Source organism: Aegilops tauschii, chromosome 7 (assembly GCF_002575655.3).
Source record: "Aegilops tauschii subsp. strangulata cultivar AL8/78 chromosome 7, Aet v6.0, whole genome shotgun sequence".
Taxonomy (NCBI): Eukaryota; Viridiplantae; Streptophyta; class Magnoliopsida; order Poales; family Poaceae; genus Aegilops; species Aegilops tauschii.
The window spans coordinates 62,175,204-62,196,403 of NC_053041.3; the positions used below are offsets into that span (position 1 = coordinate 62,175,204).

Sequence of the window (21,200 nt, forward strand, 5' to 3'; positions counted from 1 at the left end):
TATTCATTTGTTCTTAGATTTTGTTTTTATAAAAGTCTCACTTTTATATGCTTATTCTTGCATATTTTTAAAGAGCACAATTTTTATGTATATTTCACGCAAATTTTGTCAGTGTTTGTTTTTGATTATTTTTCCCATTTTCTTTGTTCTTAAATGGTAATACCAATGCCACATATTCATTCTTTCTTTTGTGGGTATTTTTGCTTTATTTTTTATTCTAGATTTATGTTTCTATGTGTTTTTCCTTTTCCCTTTTTCTTTCATTTTTTTTGTTTTTTTTTGTGTTTTAGCTTTTTTATTTCTTTTTCTTTACGCGTTTTTTTTATGTTGAGTGTGTGTAAATATATGCACACAAGTACTACATGTATACATTATATTAGAGTATGGAAATTTCACTACTATATGTTTTTTCTTACATATTATAAAAAGTGTAATTTTTGTACTAATCTTGACAAAATTTTAGTTTAGTTTTTATTTCACTTTCTCTCTTATTTTAGGGTAATACCAATGATACTAATTCATTTCTTCTTTGAAACCTATTTTTTATGTAAATTCTACTAGTATATGTTAGTTCTTGCATAGCTATAAAAAGTGCAACTTATGTGTAAATTATGTGCAAATTTACCATGATTTATTTTTTCATTCCTTTCTTCCTAAAGGGTGGTACCAATGCCACTATTCACTCTTTTTAGAAAATGTTATATTTTTGTGTGTTTAAATAAGTATACACACAAGTATTATACAACATGTGTGTAAATTATAGTAGAGTGTAAAATTGCAATATTATATGTTCGTTGTTTGCATATTACTTAAAGTGCAATTTCAGTGCAAACTTTATTATTTTCATTTTGTTTTAGTTTTTTCATTTTCTTTCTTCTTAAAGGGTTTAATTCTTCCATAGAAAACTTTATTGTTTTGATTTTGATTTTTTAATTTTATTTTCTTTCTTTAGAGGCAATACCGATCTCATTCCACTAGTATATATATATATATATATATATATATATATATATATATATATATTTAGGGTCCGAGCCAGGCTGTAAAAAAACTAAGCACCTATCAAATAATTGCCCTCCTAACAAGGATAAACACTCACTCAATTTTAATGTAATTAATGTGTGTGCGGTTCATACCGTTGTCTAAAAATTGCATTACTATATGCTTATTTTTTGCATATTATGAAACTGTGCAATTTCCATGCCAACCATGTGCAATTTTCTATCATTGTTTGTTTTATGTGTAGTCGCATATGCACAGGCATGTTGGTAGCTTTTCAGCCAACATGCGGAGCTAGCTCATGTGCAGATGTGCTTCTAGGAACTACTAGTTAGGGGCAGAATTGTGTAGAAATACCATACACGTAGAGGTAGGACTATGTAAAAATTATTATGTACAAATATACATATGATAGCTTGTCACGTGAGGACATCATCCGACAGCAGGCTCGACTGAAACGATTTTGGGTCGGTCGATTGACCCAAAATTATTTTAGTCAACTGGGCTGTAGTTGCTCCCAATAAACTCTCTCCCCAACCACCCGACGAATGTGATGACATGGCACCCCTAGGAAAAATTGTCTTGAGCACCTTCGTTATACATGCTCTGAGTCTGAGATCGCGACCCGGTGGCTGTCGCAATTCGCAAAGGTGGAGAGAAAACCCCTCCTTCTCCGGTGAACAGTCCACTGGATAGGGTTGGGTTTGCAAGGTGTGCCAAATGGCGGCAAAAAAAGGACACGTTCTTGATCCTTAAATTAACAGCCATGGTGTCGGGGCGGACCGGAGACTGGGCTGCGCAACTACCAAAGCTCCAAAAACAAATACTCCCCTGTCTCCTCCTCCTTGATTATGTGAGTAATACAAATTTGGCGATTTGCAGGAGCGATTCATCACTTGTCGCTCCGCTAGCTAGCTGCCCTGTCTCCTCCTCCCGCGAGAAGCCAAGAAGCAGAGGAGCGCCGGCCGTCGGGCAGCGGCAGCGGCTGCAGCTTCATCCATGGCTACGGGGGAGGGGGCGGACGGGACTGGCAGGAGAGGGGTCCCTTCCCTGCTTGCCGACGGCGGGACCGGGCAGGAGGAGCACATCGCCTCCGACGTCACCCAGGCAAGCCTCGGCCCCTTCCCCTGTATATGACTCTGAGTCTCTGACGGAGATTGAGGTGGGTTGGGATTTAGGAGAGGCTCATGGGGGGCGATTGATTTTCTTCAGCTGATAGGATGGACGCCACTGATCGAGCTGAAGCGGATCGCCGGGAAGGAGGGGGTGGGTGCCCGCATCGTCGGCAAGATCGAGGCCTATCAGCCCCTCTGCTCCGTCAAGGACCGCAGCGCTCTCAGGTACTGTTAACTCATTCTGATCAGGCTAATTTCGTTTCACAAATCTTGGGATGGTATCAGGTTACAGAGCTAGTTTTGTTGGTGCTAGTTGGGCAATTTCTTAAAAGTCAACGGGGGCTAAAATGGGCTAAATTTTCACTTAGGCTAAGATTAAGGCTTTCTGTAAAGCGTAAACCATCATTTTCATTGTTTGGCTGTAGGGATTGGTGTGATAAGGTGGTGATTTCAAGTATATCTTCTTGCACTTCCCAGAATTGATTTTGCAAGTGCTGGGAAATTGTGAGCTTATGTTGTGCTATTTCTTCATGTTTTCTTCAGGATGATCGAGGATGCTGAAGAGAAAGGGCTGATTTCACCCGGTGTCACGACTCTAGTCGAGCCGACCAGCGGTAATTTGGGCCTGGGATTGGTTCTGATTGCTCTTAGCAAAGGCTACAGGTTCGTCGCGGTGATGCCGGGCCAATACTCGCTTGATAAGCAGATCTTGTTGAGATACATGGGTGCTGAGTTGTTCATAACTGGTGAGATAGATAGATAGCATCAGCATAGTTGCTTCCTGGCTCAAGGAAACACAAATGTTTGCTTGCTTGATTAGGTCTGATTTTCCTAGCAACCACTGTGATTTGTATTTGTGACCTTGTTTCTTTTGTGTAACCACATGACAGATCCAACACTTGGGTTTCCTGGAATAACCGACAAGGTCGAACAGCTCAAGAAAGAATTACCAAACGTACACGTTCTTGATCAGTTCTCAAATCCAGCAAATCCTGATGCACACATCAGATGGACTGGTACTGTCCAAGATGATTTGAACTATGATATTCAGAAGAAAGGGGTGCTTTCTTTTGATCTGTTTTTACAAAAGAAGATGTATGCTGTTTTCAGGACCCGAGATTTGGAAGGATACTGCTGGCAAGGTGGACATATTTGTTGCCGGTTCAGGCTCAGGAGGCACGGTATCTGGTGTCGGAAAGTATCTGAAGATGCAAAACCCAAATGTGAAGATCATTTGTGTGGAACCTGCAGAGAGTCCTGTTATTTCAGGTAAAAAAATCTGATGTTGAACTTCAAAACTGATGGAGTAATCCCTTGGAAATCATCAGTAATGGCTAATTAAGGTTAGATAAATATTTTGTAGTGCTTCTATACTTCACAGAAATAAAGTATCACACTTTTAATTGATATGACATTTACTGTAGAGAATCTGCAAAATGATTTGGCATCTAATATTTGTTACAGAATATCATTAAAAAAAAGTTACAGAATGGAGTACTTTTCTTAGTGCAGTTGTAACTCTGCTTGCTGTTTAGTTGTCAGCCCATTAGTTCCACTCATTGTCTCTCTCTTTTTTTGAGAAAATGTTTCACTTGTCATCTTGAAAGGATGCTTTCATTTGTTAGGCAGCAGATAAGTGTCAATGTGTCATGCTTTCATCGTATCTTCATGATTGATTGAAACCTGCGGTCCAGATAATTCTATGGCTACACGATTGTTCAGATTGTGTGGTACCATTGCTTCAGATTGCTTCATTAGTGACAGTGACACTCTGTTGACTTACGTGTTGGTATCGTTCAGGTGGAGAACCAGGAAAACATAAAATCCAGGGAATAGGACCAGGATTCTTACCTGAGATCTTGGACACCTCGGTCATCGATGAGACGGTCACTGTGACCACCGAGGATGCAATGACGAATGCGAGGAGGTTGGCAATGGAAGAAGGCCTGCTTGTGGGCATATCTTCTGGGGCGAACTTGGCAGCTTGCTTGAAGGTTCACATCTCATATTTAATTTTTTTCTGTATCAATGGAAAATGGGGAAGCCTGGTTTTAGTTTTTGTTTGCATTTAAAGAAAAAAGAAATGGGTTATTGACTTTTTTTTCAGTTTTGTTATACTTTCCTTCTTTGATATTTACTAACTCTTCCGAGTCAAGTGTATCTTCAGGTCGCAGCAAGAGAAGAGAACAAGGGGAAGATGATTGTGACCATGTTCCCGAGCGGGGGCGAGAGATACATGAACTCTGACCTCTTTGCAACTGTAAGAGAGGAGTGTATTGCCATGACCTTTTGATCTCACATTTTATGAATACAAAAGAGTTGTATGTGAAGGGTATATGTCGTCGGTTACCTTAATGTGTTCCACTGGACGACATTCCTATGGAGTTTAACTATAAGGGATCATGAATTGTTATTAGTCATTGAACGAACGCCTGTTAATGTGTTACCAGATAATCTCATGCCACAATGACACTAATAAAGAATGTCTATTTTTCAATAAAGGACGCTTTTATTAAGTCGTAATGTAGCATGAAGGGGACACAAAGCATGATGAGCACACAACAGGTCTTTGCATGACTAAGATATATAAAGCCAACACAAACTCACACACAAGAACGAGATGAAAAAAAAGGTCAGCGAATCACACAAGAATTTCTCCCTCGAGGTCAAACTGTAGTCTTGCACGCACGCTCTCCCTCCAGCCGCTCCGCGTCGCTGGCCACTCCGGCCGCGGCGGCCACTCGCCCCAGTCGCTGCCCATCCCCGGGGCGGCCGCTCCTCCCCCTGCCCCTCCCTGCCTCTCCCCGGGATCCCGGGTCGCCACCGGCCAGCCTTCAATGCGTATCCCCCACGGGACTGGATCTATCCGCCGGTCCATCCGAGGTGCCGCAAATCCTGCGGCGGGATGCTGACCCCGAGGGCACGTCCTCGCTCGGACCGGAAGGCCGCGCCTGCACCCCCCTCCCCCCCGGTTCCAGCAGCCCCGCCTTCGATCCATCATAGTGGCCCCGTCCCCATCGCCAGATCTGGCCACCGACGACATTCAAGAGGCCTCCAACGACATTCAAGGGGGATGGGAGGTGCACCATTCCCGCAAGAGCAAGAAGGAAATCTGGGCTGCTGCGGTCCGAGCGTCGCCCCGCCGCGGGCCTGCCTCCGGACCGCGGTCCGGCAGCGGCTTCCCCCCGGGGCGTGAGGCCTTCCTCAGCAGATTTAAGGGCCTCTGCTTCCACTGCCTGAGCCCCCGCCATCGTCGTGTACACTGCCACGATCTGCTCCACTTCATCATCTGTAGAAGGCCCGGCCACTACGGCTGGGAGTGCCCTCAAAACCAGAGAAACCGGAGAGGGGACGGCTCGGTGCACGACCGCATGGGCAAGGCTGGTGCGGTCCGCCCCGTTCGCGAGCGCCTCGTCTTCCCCGACCGCTCCGACGCGCAGCGCATGGCTTCCGATGGCACCCCCTGCTTTGACCACGGGCGCCGGCCTCGTTCGAGCCACAAGGTGATCGCGTCCACGCCGGCCATGGAGCAACAGGTCTTCCTCCTACAGCAACACGCGGTGATGGTGACCGCCGTCAGCAAGATCCACGCCGCCAGCCCGTTCTCCATTGGTCGGGCGGTCGAGAAGGAGTTCCAGATACCGGCGCACCTCCTCCGCATCACCGGCCATGCCCCGGAGGACTTCTTCATCCACTTCAACCCGCCCGCCCACAAGGACCTCGTCGTGCGTCGGGGCGCGATCACGGTGGACGGCGTCCAGTTCCTCCTGGAGCCATGGAGGGAGGACACGCACGCGGTGCATGACACCTGGATGCTGCACGTGCGCGTCGTCCTCGAGAAGCTGCCCATGCACCTCTGGACCCTGGAGGGGCCAGCCGACGCGCTCGGCGACAAGGTCATCATCGACCGCCTCGACAGCCGCACCTTCGAGCGGGCGGACACGAAGACGTTCGCCGTTTGGGTGTGGGTGTGGCAGCTGCACCACATTCCCACCAGCCGGACGCTTTGGAAGCACGCCCGGGGAGCGGGGAGGGTGGAAGAGATGCACGGCTTCTTCCCGCCAAGCCGCGCTATCGCGCCGCCGCCGGCCCTGCTCAGGTGGGACGTCCTGGTGCACATCGACCGCATCAAGGACTGGACCCCCTGTCCCCGCGGTCCTCCCACTCGGGCCAAAGCGGCCTGCCCTCCTCAGACGACGACGACGACGACCGCCCGTTCCGCGCCGCCGCCCCCCCCCCCCCCCCGGCCGGTGGCTGGACCCACGGGACTGAAGTTGGGTGCCTTGTGCAGAGCCAGGGGACGCAGCTCCGCCCCCAGGCACAGGTGGTGTCAACTGGGTGCAGGGGCATGCACGACGGGGCCACGACAGCGAGGACAGTGGTGGTCAGAGGCGATCCTGGAAGGACACTTTGCTGGGTCGGGGCGCGGCAAAGAGCTCGCTGCGGCCATCCCACCCCCGGAGCGCCAGCGCAGCCGAACGCCAACCTCCCGGCACCGCCAAGGGGCGCCTCGCGGGCGCCGCAGCAACTCCGACCACCACGACAAGCACCATGGCAAGAGCAACGGCAGCAGCAACACCCATGACGTGAAGCGTCGAAAGGACGCGGGTGCCCCCAGGCGTTTCGAGCACGGCCAGTCCTCCAGGACTGCCTCGCCCCACGCCAACCCCCTCCTGGCCCCTCCGCGTCCGCTGCCCCCTCCAGCGGCGGCTACGGCTCAGGCGGACCCGGTGGCGGCGTTCTTCGAGAAGGTCGACAAGGAGCTCCCCCCACCACCCCGCCCGGACCCCAGGGCCGCTGCAGTCGACGCGGCGGCAGCAGAGAAGGTGGTCAGGCCCCTCTCTTTCACGGAGCACGAGGAGGACGCGAGAGGTGACACGGATGGCGTCGACATGGGCCCGGCCCTCTCCCTCGCCAGGCACACCCCGGCGACGGCAGACACGCACTCCCTACAACTGGATGCGGTGACTACCCAGGTGTGCCATCTGCAGATCGGCGACGCACGCAACCAGGGCGCATCCAAGCAGCTCTTCTCCTCCACCCCGGCCTCCATCCCCCCCCCCCCCCCGCACCAAGACCCCGCTCCGATCTAGGCCAGCAGCGACACGCCATTGAAGGAAATATGCCCTAGAGGCAATAAAAAAGGTGTTATTTATATTTCCTTATATCATGATAAATGTTTATTATTCATGCTAGAATTGTATTAACCGGAAACTTAGTACATGTGTGAATACATAGACAAATAGAGTGTCACTAGTATGCATCTACTTGACTAGCATGTTAATTAAAGATGGTTAAGTTCCCTAGCCATAGACATGAATTGTCATTTGATGAACGGGATCACATCATTAGAGAATGATGTGATTGACAAGACCCATCCGTTAGATTTGTTGGAAATATGCCCTAGAGGCAATAATAAAATGGTTACTATTATATTTCCTTGTTCATGATAATTGTCTATTGTTCATGCTTTAATTGTGTTATCCGGAAATCGTAATACATGTGTGAATACATAGACCATAACATGTCCCTAGTGAGCCTCTAGTTGACTAGCTCGTTGATCAATAGCTGGTTACGGTTTCCTGACCATGGACATTCGATGTCATTGATAATGGGATCACATCATTAGGAGAATGATGTGATGGACAAGACCCAATCCTAAGCATAGCACTAGATCGTGTAGTTCGTTTGCTAAAGCTTTTCTAATGTCAAGTATCATTTCCTTAGACCATGAGATCGTGCAACTCCCGGATACCGTAGGAATGCTTTGGGTGTACCAAACGCCACAACGTAACTGGGTGGCTATAAAGGTGCACTACAGGTATCTCCGAAAGTGTCTGTTGGGTTGGCTCGGATCGAGACTGGGATTTGTCACTCCGTATGACGGAGAGGTATCTCTGGGCCCACTCGGTATTGCATCATCATAATGAGCTCAATGTGACTAAGTAGTTAGTCACGGGATCATGCATTACGGAACGAGTAAAGTGACTTGCCGGTAACGAGATTGAATGAGGTATTGGGATACCGACGATCGAATCTCGGGCAAGTAAAGTACCGATTGACAAAGGGAATTGTATACGGGATTGCTTGAATCCTCGACATCGTGGTTCATCCGATGAGATCATCGTGGAACATGTGGGAGCCAACATGGGTATCCAGATCCCGCTGTTGGTTATTGGCTAGAGAGGTGTCTCGGTCATGTCTGCATGATTCCCGAACCCGTAGGGTCTACACACTTAAGGTTCGATGACGCTAGGGTTATAAGGAAGGTTTGTATGTGATTACCGAATGTTGTTCGGAGTCCCGAATGAGATCCCGGATGTCACGAGGAGTTCCGGAATGGTCCGGAGGTAAAGATTTATATATGGGAAGTCACCATACGGTCACCGGAAATATTCGGGGGTATACCGGTATTGTACCGGGACCACCGGAGGGGTTCCGGGGGTCCACCGGGAGGGTCCACCTGCCCCGGAGGGCCTTATGGGCTGTAGGTGGAAGGGAACCAGCCCTTAGTGGGCTGGGCGCCAACCCCCCAGGGCCCATGCGCCTAGGGTTTGGGGGGAACCCTAAAGGGGCGGCGCCCCCCTTGCTTGGGGGGCAAGCTCCCTCCCCCCTTTGGCCGCCGCCCCCCTCTAGATCTCATCTAGAGGGGCTGGCCCCCTTCTCCCTATAATAGAGGGGTGAGGGGAGGGCTGCAGCACCACATCCAAGGCGCAGCCCCTCCCCTCCCCAACACCTCTCCTCCTCCGCGTGTGCTTGGCGAAGCCCTGCCGGAGAACTGTCACTCCACCACCACCACGCCGTCGTGCTGCTGTTGGAGCCTTCTTCCTCAACCTCTCCCTCCTCCTTGCTGGATCAAGGCGTGGGAGACGTCACCGCTCCGTACGTGTGTTGAACGCGGAGGTGCCGTCCGTTCGGCGCTTGGATCATCGGTGATTTGGATCACGACGAGTACGACTCCATCAACCCCGTTCTCTTGAACGCTTCCGCTCGCGATCTACAAGGGTATGTAGATGCACTCCTCCCCTCTCATTGCTAGTAAACTCCATAGATTGATCTTGGTGATGCGTAGAAAATTTTAATTTCTGCTACGATTCCCAACAGTGGCATCATGAGCTAGGTCTATGCGTAGTTTCTATGCACGAGTAGAACACAAGTTGTTGTGGGCGTCGATTTTGTCAATTTACTTGCCATTACTAGTCTTATCTTGATTCGGCGGCATCGTGGGATGAAGCGGCCCGGACCGACCTTACACGTACGCTTACGTGAGACAGGTTCCACCGACTGACATGCACTAGTTGCATAAGGTGGCTAGCGGGTGTCTGTCTCTCCCACTTTAGTCGGATCGGATTCGATGAAATGGGTCCTTATGAAGGGTAAATAGAAATTGGCATATCACGTTGTGGTTTTGGCGTAGGTAAGAATCTTTCTTGCTAGAAACCTATAGCAGCCACGTAAAAGTTTAACAACAATTAGAGGACGTCTAACTTGTTTTTGCAGAAAGTGTCATGTGATGTGATATGGCCAGAAGGATGTGATGAATGATATATGTAATATATGAGATTGATCATGTTCTTGTAATAGGAATCATGACTTGCATGTCGATGAGTATGACAACCGGCAGGAGCCATAGGAGTTGTCTTAATTTATTTATGACCTGCGTGTCAACTGGAACGTCATGTAATTACTTTACTTTATTGCTAACCGTTAGCCATAGTAGTAGAAGTAATAGTTGGGGAGACAACTTCATGAAGACACGATGATGGAGATCATGGTGTCATGCCGGTGACGATGATGAACATGGCGCCCCGAAGATGGAGATCAAAAGGAGTAAAATGATATTGGCCATATCATGTCACTATTTGATTGCATGTGATGTTTATCATGTTTTACATCTTATTTGCTTAGAACGACGGTAGCATAAATAAGATGATCCCTCGCTAAAATTTCAAGAAAGTGTTCCCCCTAACTGTGCACCGTTGCGAAGGTTCGTTGTTCCGAAGCTCCACGTGATGATCGGGTGTGATAGGTTCTAACGTTCGCATATAGCGGGTGTAAGCCAGATTTACACACGCAATACACTTAGGTTGACTTGACGAGCCTAGCATGTACAGACATGGCCTCGGAACACAAGAGACCGAAAGGTCGGACATGAGTCGTATAGCAGATACGATCAACATGAAGATGTTCACCGATGATGACTAGTCTGTCTCACGTGATGATCGGACACGGCCTAGTTGACTCGGATCATGTATCACTTAGATGACTAGAGGGATGTCTGTGTGAGTGGGAGTTCGTTAATAATTTGATTAGATGAACTTAGTCTAAAAAACCTTTACAATATGTCTTGTAGATCAAATGGCCCACGCTAATGTTGCCCTCAACTTCAACGCGTTCCTAGAGAAAACCAAGCTGAAAGACGATGGTAGCAACTACACGGACTGGGTCCGTAACCTGAGGATTATCCTCATAGCTGCCAAGAAAGCATATGTCCTTGAAGCACCGCTAGGTGATGCACCTGTTTTCTCAGCAACTCAAGACGTTCTGAACGCCTAGCAGTCACGTAGTGATGATTACTCCCTGGTTCAGTGCGGCATTCTTTACAGCTTAGAACCGGGGCTCCAAAAGCGTTTTGAGCAGCACGGAGCATATGAGATGTTCCAAGAGCTGAAAATGGTTTTCCAAGCTCATGCCCGGGTCGAGAGATATGAAGTCTCCGACAAGTTCTACAGTTGTAAGATGGAGGAGAATAGTTCCGTCAGCAAACACATACTCAAAATGTCTGGGTTGCACAACCGCTTGTCTCAGCTGGGAGTTAATCTCCCGGATGATGCGGTCGTTGATAGAATCCTTCAGTCGCTCCCACCTAGCTACAAGAGCTTTGTTATGAACTTCAATATGCAGGGGATGGAAAAGACCATTCCTGAGGTATATTTAATGCTGAAATCAGCGGAGGTGGAGATCAAAAAGGAACATCAAGTGTTGATGGTGAATAAAACCACTAAGTTCAAGAAAGGCAAGGGTAAGAAGAACTTCAAGAAAGACGGCAAGGGAGTTGCCGCGCCCGGTAAGCAAGCTGCCGGGAAGAAGACAAAGAATGGACCCAAGCCTGAGACTGAGTGCTTTTATTGCAAGGGAAACGGTCACAGGAAGCGGAACTGCCCCAAGTACTTAGCGGATAAGAAGGCCGACAATACCAAAGGTATATGTGATATACATGTTATAGATGTGTACCTAACCAGCGCTCGTAGTAGCTCCTGGGTATTTGATACCGGTGCGGTTGCTCATATTTGTAACTCAAAGCAGGAGCTGCGGAATAAGCGGAGACTGGCGAAGGACGAGGTGACGATGCGCGTCGGGAATGGTTCCAAGGTCGATGTGATCGCCGTCGGCACGCTACCTCTACATTTACCTACGGGACTAGTTTTAAACCTCAATAATTGTTATTTAGTGCCAGCTTTGAGCATGAACATTGTATCTGGATCTCGTTTAATGCGAGATGGCTACTCATTTAAATCCGAGAATAATGGTTGTTCTATTTATATGAGAGATATGTTTTATGGTCATGCCCCGCTGGTCAATGGTTTATTCTTAATGAATCTCGAACGTGATGTTACACATATTCATAGTGTGAATGCCAAGAAATGTAAGGTTGATAATGATAGTCCCACATACTTGTGGCACTACCGCCTTGGTCACATTGGTGTCAAACACATGAAGAAACTCCATGCAGATGGACTTTTGGAGTCTCTTGATTATGAATCATTTGACACGTGCGAACCATGCCTCATGGGCAAAATGACCAAGACTCCGTTCTCCGGAACAGTGGAGCGAGCAACCAACTTATTGGAAATCATACATACTGATGTGTGCGGTCCAATGAGCGTTGAGGCTCGCGGTGGCTATCGTTATGTTCTCACCCTCACTGATGACTTGAGTAGATATGGGTATGTCTACTTAATGAAACACAAGTCTGAGACCTTTGAAAAGTTTAAGGAATTTCAGGGTGAGGTTGAGAATCAACGTGACAGGAAAATAAAGTTCTTACGATCAGATCGTGGAGGGGAATATTTGAGTCACGAATTTGGCACACACTTAAGGAAATGTGGAATTGTTTCACAACTCACGCCGCCTGGAACACCTCAGCGTAATGGTGTGTCCGAACGTCGTAATCGCACTCTATTGGATATGGTGCGATCTATGATGTCTCTTACCGATCTACCGCTATCATTCTGGGGTTATGCTTTAGAGACTGCCGCATTCACTTTAAATAGGGCTCCGTCGAAATCCGTTGAGACGACACCGTATGAATTATGGTTTGGAAAGAAACCTAAGCTGTCGTTTCTTAAAGTTTGGGGATGCGATGCTTATGTCAAGAAACTTCAACCTGAAAAGCTCAAACCCAAGTCAGAACAATGCGTCTTCATAGGATACCCTAAGGAAACCATTGGGTATACCTTCTACCTCAGATCCGAAGGCAAGATCTTCGTTGCCAAGAACGGGTCCTTTCTGGAGAAAGAGTTTCTCTCGAAAGAAGTAAGTGGGAGGAAAGTGGAACTTGATGAGATGACCCCTCTCGAACCAGAAAGTAGCGCAGCACAAGAAAATGTTTCTGTGGTGCCTGCACCGACTAGAGAGGAAGTTAATGATGACGATCATCATCAAGTTACCACTGAACTTCGTAGGTCCACAAGGACACATTCCGCACCAGAGTGGTACGGCAACCCTGTCCTGGAAATCATGTTGTTGGACAACGGTGAACCTTCGAACTATGAAGAAGCAATGGCGGGTCCAGATTCCAACAAATGGCTTGAAGCCATGCAATCCGAGATAGGATCCATGTATGAAAACAAAGTATGGACTTTGACAGACTTGCCCGATGATCGGCGAGCGATAGAAAATAAATGGATCTTTAAGAAGAAGACGGACGCGGATGGAAATGTTACCATCTATAAAGCTCGACTTGTCGCTAAGGGTTATCGACAAGTTCAAGGAGTTGACTACGATGAGACCTTCTCACCCGTAGCGAAGCTGAAGTCCGTCCGAATCATGTTAGCAATTGCCGCATTCTACGATTATGAAATATGGCAAATGGACGTCAAAACGGCATTCCTTAACGGCTTCCTTAAGGAAGAATTGTATATGATGCAGCCGGAAGGTTTTGTCGATCCTAAGAATGCTGACAAAGTATGCAAGCTCCAGCGCTCAATCTATGGGCTGGTGCAGGCATCTCGGAGTTGGAACATTCGCTTTGATGAGATGATCAAAGCGTTTGGGTTTACGCAGACTTATGGAGAAGCCTGTGTTTACAAGAAAGTGAGTGGGAGCTCTGTAGCATTTCTCTTATTATATGTGGATGACATACTATTGATGGGAAATGATATAGAATTCTTGGAAAGTATAAAGGCCTACTTGAATAAGTGTTTTTCAATGAAGGACCTTGGAGAAGCTGCTTACATATTAGGCATCAAGATCTATAGAGATAGATCGAGACGCCTCATAGGTCTTTCACAAAGCACATACCTTGACAAGATATTGAAGAAGTTCAATATGGATCAGTCCAAGAAGGGGTTCTTGCCTGTATTGCAAGGTGTGAGATTGAGCACGGCTGAATGCCCGACCACGGCAGATGATAGAGAAAAGATGGGTGTCGTCCCCTATGCCTCGGCCATAGGGTCTATTATGTATGCCATGCTGTGTACCAGACCTGATGTAAACCTTGCCGTAAGTTTGGTAGGAAGGTACCAAAGTAATCCCGGCATGGAACACTGGACAGCGGTCAAGAACATCCTGAAGTACCTGAAAAGGACTAAGGATATGTTTCTCGTTTATGGAGGTGACAAAGAGCTCGTCGTAAAGGGTTACGTCGATGCTAGCTTCGACACAGATCTGGATGACTCTAAGTCACAAACCGGATACGTGTATATTTTGAATGGTGGGGCAGTCAGCTGGTGCAGTTGCAAGCAAAGCATCGTGGCGGGATCTACATGTGAAGCGGAGTACATGGCAGCCTCGGAGGCAGCACATGAAGCAATCTGGATGAAGGAGTTCATTGCCGACCTAGGAGTTATTCCCAATGCATCGGGGCCGGTGACTCTCTTCTATGACAACACTGGAGCTATTGCCCTTGCCAAGGAGCCCAGGTTTCACAAGAAGACCAGGCACATCAAGCGTCGCTTCAACTCCATTCATGAAAATGTTCAAAATGGAGACATAGATATTTGTAAAGTACATACGGATTTGAATGTCGCAGATCCGTTGACTAAACCTCTTCCACGGGCAAAACATGATCAACACCAGAACTCTATGGGTGTACGATTCATCACAATGTAACTAGATTATTGACTCTAGTGCAAGCGGGAGACTGTTGGAAATATACCCTAGAGGCAATAATAAAATGGTTATTATTATATTTCCTTGTTCATGATAATTGTCTATTGTTCATGCTTTAATTATGTTATCCGGAAATCGTAATACATGTGTGAATACATAGACCATAACATGTCCCTAGTGAGCCTCTAGTTGACTAGCTCGTTGATCAATAGATGGTTACGGTTTCCTGACCATGGACATTGGATGTCATTGATAACGGGATCACATCATTAGGAGAATGATGTGATGGACAAGACCCAATCCTAAGCATAGCACTAGATCGTGTAGTTCGTTTGCTAAAGCTTTTCTAATGTCAAGTATCATTTCCTAAGACCATGAGATCGTGCAACTCCCGGATACCGTAGGAATGCTTTGGGTGTACCAAATGTCACAACGTAACTGGTGTTGGAAATATGCCCTAGAGGCAATAATAAATGGTTATTATTATATTTCTTTGTTCATGATAATCGTCTATTATTCATGCTATAATTGTATTGTCCGGAAATCGTAATACATGTGTGAATGCATAGACCACAACGTGTCCCTAGTAAGCCTCTAGTTGACTAGCTCGTTGATCAACAGATAGTCATGGTTTCCTGACTATGGACATTGGATGTCATTGATAACGGGATCACATCATTAGGAGAATGATGTGATGGACAAGACCCAATCCTAAGCATAGCATAAAAGATCGTGTAGTTTCGTTTGCTAGAGCTTTTCCAATGTCAAGTATCTTTTCCTTAGACCATGAGATCGTGCATCTCCCGGATACCGTAGGAGTGCTTTGGGTGTGCCAAACGTCACAACGTAACTGGGTGACTATAAAGGTGCACTACGGGTATCTCCGAAAGTGTCTGTTGGGTTGGCACGGATCGAGACTGGGATTTGTCACTCCGTGTGACGGAGAGGTATCTCTGGGCCCACTCGGTAATGCATCATCATAATGAGCTCAATGTGACTAAGGCGTTAGTCACGGGATCATGCATTGCGGTACGAGTAAAGAGACTTGCCGGTAACGAGATTGAACAAGGTATTGGGATACCGACGATCGAATCTCGGGCAAGTAACATACCGATTGACAAAGGGAATTGCATACGGGATTGATTGAATCCTCGACACCGTGGTTCATCCGATGAGATCATCGTGGAACATGTGGGAGCCAACATGGGTATCCAGATCCCGCTGTTGGTTATTGACCGGAGAGGCGTCTCGGTCATGTCTGCATGTCTCCCGAACCCGTAGGGTCTACACACTTAAGGTTCAGTGACGCTAGGGTTGTAGAGATATGTGTATGCGGAAACCCGAAAGTTGTTCGGAGTCCCGGATGAGATCCCGGACGTCGCGAGAGGTTCCGGAATGGTCCGGAGGTGAAGAATTATATATAGGAAGTCAAGTTTCGGCCACCGGGAAAGTTTCGGGGGTTACCGGTATTGTACCGGGACCACCGGAAGGGTCCCGGGGGTCCACCGGGTGGGGCCACCTATCCCGGAGGGCCCCGTGGGCTGAAAGTGGAAGGGAACCAGCCCTTAGTGGGCTGGGGCGCCCCCCTTGGGCCTCCCCCCATGCGCCTAGGGTTGGGAACCCTAGGGGGGAGCTTCCCCGTTGCCTTGGGGGGCAAGGCAACCCCTTCCCCCCTTTGGCCGCCGCCCCCCTTGGAGATCCCATCTCCCAGGGCCGGCGCCCCCCAGGGGCCTATATAAAGGGGGGAGGGAGGGCAGCACACAACAGCCTTGGGCGCCTCCCTCCTCCCCTGCAACACCTCTCTCTCTCTCGCAGAAGCTCGGCGAAGCCCTGCCGGAGACCCACTACATCCACCACCACGCCGTCGTGCTGTTGGATCTCCATCAACCTCTCCTTCCCCCTTGCTGGATCAAGAAGGAGGAGACGTCGCTGCACCGTACGTGTGTTGAACGCGGAGGTGCCGTCCGTTCGGCACTCGATCATCGGTGATTTGGATCACGGCGAGTACGACTCCGTCATCCACGTTCATTGGAACGCTTCCGCTCGCGATCTACAAGGGTATGTAGATGCACTCCCTTTCCCTCGTTGCTAGTACACTCCATAGATGCATCTTGGTGAGCGTAGGAAAATTTTAAATTATGCTACGATTCCCAACAGTGGTATCAGAGCCAGGCCTATGCGTAGTTACTATGCATGAGTAGAACACAAAGCAGTTGTGGGCGTTGAGTTTGCTAATTCTTCTTACCGCTACTAGTCTTTTCTTGTTTCGGCGGCATTGTAGGATGAAGCGGCCCGGACCGACCTTACACGTACACTTACGTGAGACAGGTTCCACCGACTGACATGCACTAGATGCATAAGGTGGCTAGCGGGTGTCTGTCTCTCCTACTTTAGTCGGAACAGATTCGATGAAAAGGGTCCTTATGAAGGGTAAATGGAAATTGGCAAATCACGTTGTGGTCATACGTAGGTAAGAAAACGTTCTTGCTAGAAACCTACAAACCACGTAAAAACTTGCAACAACAATTAGAGGACGTCTAACTTGTTTTTGCAGCAAGTGCTATGTGATGTGATATGGCCAGAAGATGTGATGAATGATATATGTGATGTATGAGATTGATCATATTCTTGTAATAGGAATCACGACTTGCACGTCGATGAGTATGACAACCGGTAGGAGCCATAGGAGTTGTCTTTATTATTTTGCATGACCTGCGTGTCATTGAATAACGCCATGTAAATTACTTTACTTTGTTGCTAAACGCGTTAGCCATAGAAGTAGAAGTAATCGTTGGCGTGACGACTTCATGAAGACACAATGATGGAGATCATGATGATGGAGATCATGGTGTCATGCCGGTGACGAAGATGATCATGGTGCCCCGAAGATGGAGATCAAAGGAGCATAATGATATTGGCCATATCATGTCACTATTTGATTGCATGTGATGTTTATCATGTTTTTGCATCTTATTTGCTTAGAACGACGGTAGTAAGTAAGATGATCCCTTATAATAATTTCAAGAAAGTGTTCACCCTAACTGTGCACCGTTGCGAAGGTTCGTTGTTTCGAAGCACCACGTGATGATCGGGTGTGATAGATTCTAACGTTCGAATACAACGGGTGTTGACGAGCCTAGCATGTACAGACATGGCCTCGGAACACACGCAATACACTTAGGTTGACTTGACGAGCCTAGCATGTACAGACATGGCCTCGGAACACGGAGGACCGAAAGGTCGAGCATGAGTCGTATAGAAGATACGATCAACATGGAGATGTTCACCGATCTTGACTAGTCCGTCTCACGTGATGATCGGACACGGCCTAGTTAAACTCGGATCATGTTTCACTTAGATGACGAGAGGGATGTCTATCTGAGTGGGAGTTCATTAAATAATTTGATTAGATGAACTTAGTCTAAAATCTTTACACTATGTATTGTAGATCAAATGGCCAACGTTGTCCTCAATTTCAACGCGTTCCTAGAGAAAACCAAGCTGAAAGATGATGGCAGCAACTATACGGACTGGGTCCGGAACCTGAGGCTCATCCTCATAGTAGCCAAGAAAGATTATGTCTTAGAAGCACCGCTAGGTGATGCACCAATCCCTGACAACCAAGACGTTATGAACGCTTGGCAATCACGTGCTGATGATTACTCCCTCGTTCAGTGCGGCATGCTTTACAGCCTAGAACCGGGTCTCCAAAAGCGTTTTGAGAAACATGGAGCATACGAGATGTTCGAGGAGCTGAAATTGGTTTTCCAAGCTCATGCCCGGGTCGAGAGATATGATGTCTCCGACAAGTTCTTCAGCTGTAAAATGGAGGAGAATAGTTCTGTTAGTGAGCACATACTCAGAATGTCTGGGTTGCATAACCGCTTGTCTCAGCTGGGAGTTAATCTCCCGGATGACGCGGTCATTGACAGAATCCTCCAGTCGCTTCCACCAAGCTACAAGAGCTTTGTGATGAACTACAATATGCAGGGGATGGAAAAGACCATTCCTGAGGTATATTCAATGCTGAAATCAGCGAAAGGGGAGATCAGAAAAGAACATCAAGTGTTGATGGTGAATAAAACCACTAAGTTCAAGAATGGCAAGGTTAAGAAGAACTTCAAGAAGGACGGCAAGGGAGTTGCCGCGCTCGGTAAACCAGTTACTGGGAAGAAGTCAAAGAATGGACCCAAGCCCGAGACTGAGTGATTTTATTGCAAGGGAAGTGGTCACTGGAAGCGGAACTGCCCCAAATACTTAGCGGACAAGAAGAAGGCCGGCAACACCAAAGGTATATGTGATATACAAGTTATTGATGTGTACCTTACCAGTACTCGTAGTAGCTCCTGGGTATTTGATACCGGTGCGGTTGCTCATATTTGTAACTCAAAACAGGAACTACGGAATAAACGGAGACTGGCGAAGGACGAGGTGACGATGCGCGTCGGGAATGGTTCCAAGGTCGATGTGATCGCCGTTGGCATGCTACCTCTGCATCTACCCACGGGATTAGTTTTAAACCTCAATAATTGTTATTTAGTGCCAGCTTTGAGCATGAACATTGTATCTGGATCTCGTTTAATTCGAGATGGCTACTCATTTAAATCCGAGAATAATGGTTGTTCTATTTATTTGAGAGATATGTTTTATGGTCATGCCCCGCTGGTCAATGGTTTATTTTTGATGAATCTCGAACATGATGTTACACATGTTCATAGTGTGAATACCAAAAGATGTAAAGTTGATAACGATAGTCCCACATACTTGTGGCACTGCCGCCTTGGTCACATTGGTGTCAAGCGCATGAAGAAGCTCCATGCAGATGGACTTTTGGAGTCTCTTGATTACGAATCATTTGACACGTGCAAACCATGCCTCATGGGTAAGATGACCAAGACTCCGTTCTCCGGAACAATGGAGCGAGCAACCAACTTATTGGAAATCATACATACCGATGTGTGTGGTCCAATGAGTGTTGAGGCTCGCGGAGGATATCGTTATGTTCTCACTCTCACTGATGATTTAAGTAGATATGGGTATGTCTACCTAATGAAACACAAGTCTGAAACCTTTGAAAAGTTCAAGGAATTTCAGAGTGAAGTTGAGAATCAACGTGACAGGAAAATAAAATTCTTACGATCAGATCGTGGTGGAGAATATTTAAGTCACGAATTTGGTACACACTTAAGGAAATGTGGAATAGTTTCACAACTCACGCCGCCTGGAACACCTCAGAGAAATGGTGTGTCCGAACGTCGTAATCGCACTCTATTGGATATGGTGCGATCTATGATGTCTCTTACCGATTTACCGCTCTCATTTTGGGGCTATGCTTTAGAGACTGCCGCATTCACTTTAAATAGGGCTCCGTCGAAATCCGTTGAGACGACACCGTATGAATTATGGTTTGGGAAGAAACTTAAGCTGTCGTTTCTAAAAGTTTGGGGATGCGATGCTTATGTCAAGAAACTTCAACCTGAAAAGCTCGAACCCAGGTCGGAAAAATGCGTCTTCATAGGATACCCTAAGGAAACAATTGGGTATACCTTCTACCTCAGATCCGAAGGCAAGATCTTCGTTGCCAAGAACGGGTCCTTTCTAGAGAAGGAGTTTCTCTCGAAAGAATTGAGTGGGAGGAAAGTGGAACTTGATGAGGTGATAGTCACCCCTTCCGAACCGGAAAGTAGCGCAGCGCGGGAAAATGTTCCTGTGGTGCCTACACCGACTGGGGAGGAAGTTAATGATGATGATCATGAAGCTTCGGATCAAGTTACTGAACTTCGTAGGTCCACAAGGACACGTTCCGCACCAGAGTGGTACGGCAACCCTGTCCTGGAAATCATGTTGTTAGACAACGGTGAACCTTCGAACTATGAAGAAGCGATGGCGGGCCCGGATTTTGACAAATGGCTAGAAGCCATGAAATCCGAGATAGAATCCATGTATGAAAACAAAGTATGGACTTTGACTGACTTGCCCGATGAGCGGCGAGCCATAGAAAACAAATGGATCTTTAAGAAGAAGACGGACGCGGATGGTAATGTGACCATCTACAAAGCTCGACTCGTCGCTAAGGGTTATCGACAAGTTCAAGGGGTTGACTACGATGAGACTTTCTCACCCGTAGCGAAGCTGAAGTCCGTCCGAATCATGTTAGCAATTGCCGCATACTATGATTATGAGATATGGCAGATGGACGTCAAAACGGCATTCCTTAATGGCTTCCTTAAGAAAGAGTTGTATATGATGCAGCCGGAAGGTTTTGTCGATCCGAAGAATGCTAACAAAGTATGCAAGCTCCAGCGCTCAATCTATGGGCTGGTGCAAGCATCTCGGAGTTGGAACATTCGCTTTGATGAGATGATCAAAGCGTTTGGGTTTACACAGACTTATGGAGAAGCCTGAGTTTACAAGAAAGTGAGTGGGAGCTCTGTAGCATTTCTCATATTATATGTGGATGACATACTATTGATGGGAAATGATATAGAATTCTTGGAAAGTATAAAGGCCTATTTGAATAAGTGTTTTTCAATGAAGGACCTTGGAGAAGCTGCTTATATATTAGGCATCAAGATCTATAGAGATAGATCAAGACGCCTCATTGGTCTTTCACAGAGTACATACCTTGACAAGATATTGAAGAAGTTCAGTATGGATCAGTCCAAGAAGGGGTTCTTGCCTGTATTGCAAGGTGTGCAATTGAGCACGGCTCAATGTCCGACCACGGCAGAAGATATAGAAAAGATGAGTGTC

At 47.2% G+C, this 21,200-nt stretch overlaps 1 protein-coding gene across 1 annotated transcript; it reads left to right on the forward strand.

The window, feature by feature from the left end:
• Positions 1-1,596: 1,596 nt before the first annotated feature.
• On the forward strand, positions 1,597-4,615 carry LOC109761755 (cysteine synthase). The gene is made up of 7 exons (XM_020320579.4): positions 1,597-2,106; positions 2,212-2,339; positions 2,658-2,860; positions 3,005-3,130; positions 3,225-3,383; positions 3,915-4,108; positions 4,282-4,615. The coding sequence occupies exons 1-7, from the start codon at positions 1,999-2,001 to the stop codon at positions 4,405-4,407; spliced, it is 1,044 nt and encodes a 347-aa protein (XP_020176168.1). The 5' UTR covers positions 1,597-1,998; the 3' UTR covers positions 4,408-4,615.
• The last annotated feature ends 16,585 nt before the right edge of the window (positions 4,616-21,200 follow it).

Coding starts and splice junctions, on each gene's coding strand:
- LOC109761755 (XM_020320579.4), top strand. CDS start 1,999: ATGGCTACGGGGGAGGGGGCGGACGGGACTGGCAGGAGAGGGGTCCCT. Junction 2,107..2,211: donor TCGCCTCCGACGTCACCCAG/GCAAGCCTCGGC, acceptor GATTTTCTTCAG/CTGATAGGATGGACGCCACT. Junction 3,384..3,914: donor AGAGAGTCCTGTTATTTCAG/GTAAAAAAATCT, acceptor GGTATCGTTCAG/GTGGAGAACCAGGAAAACAT.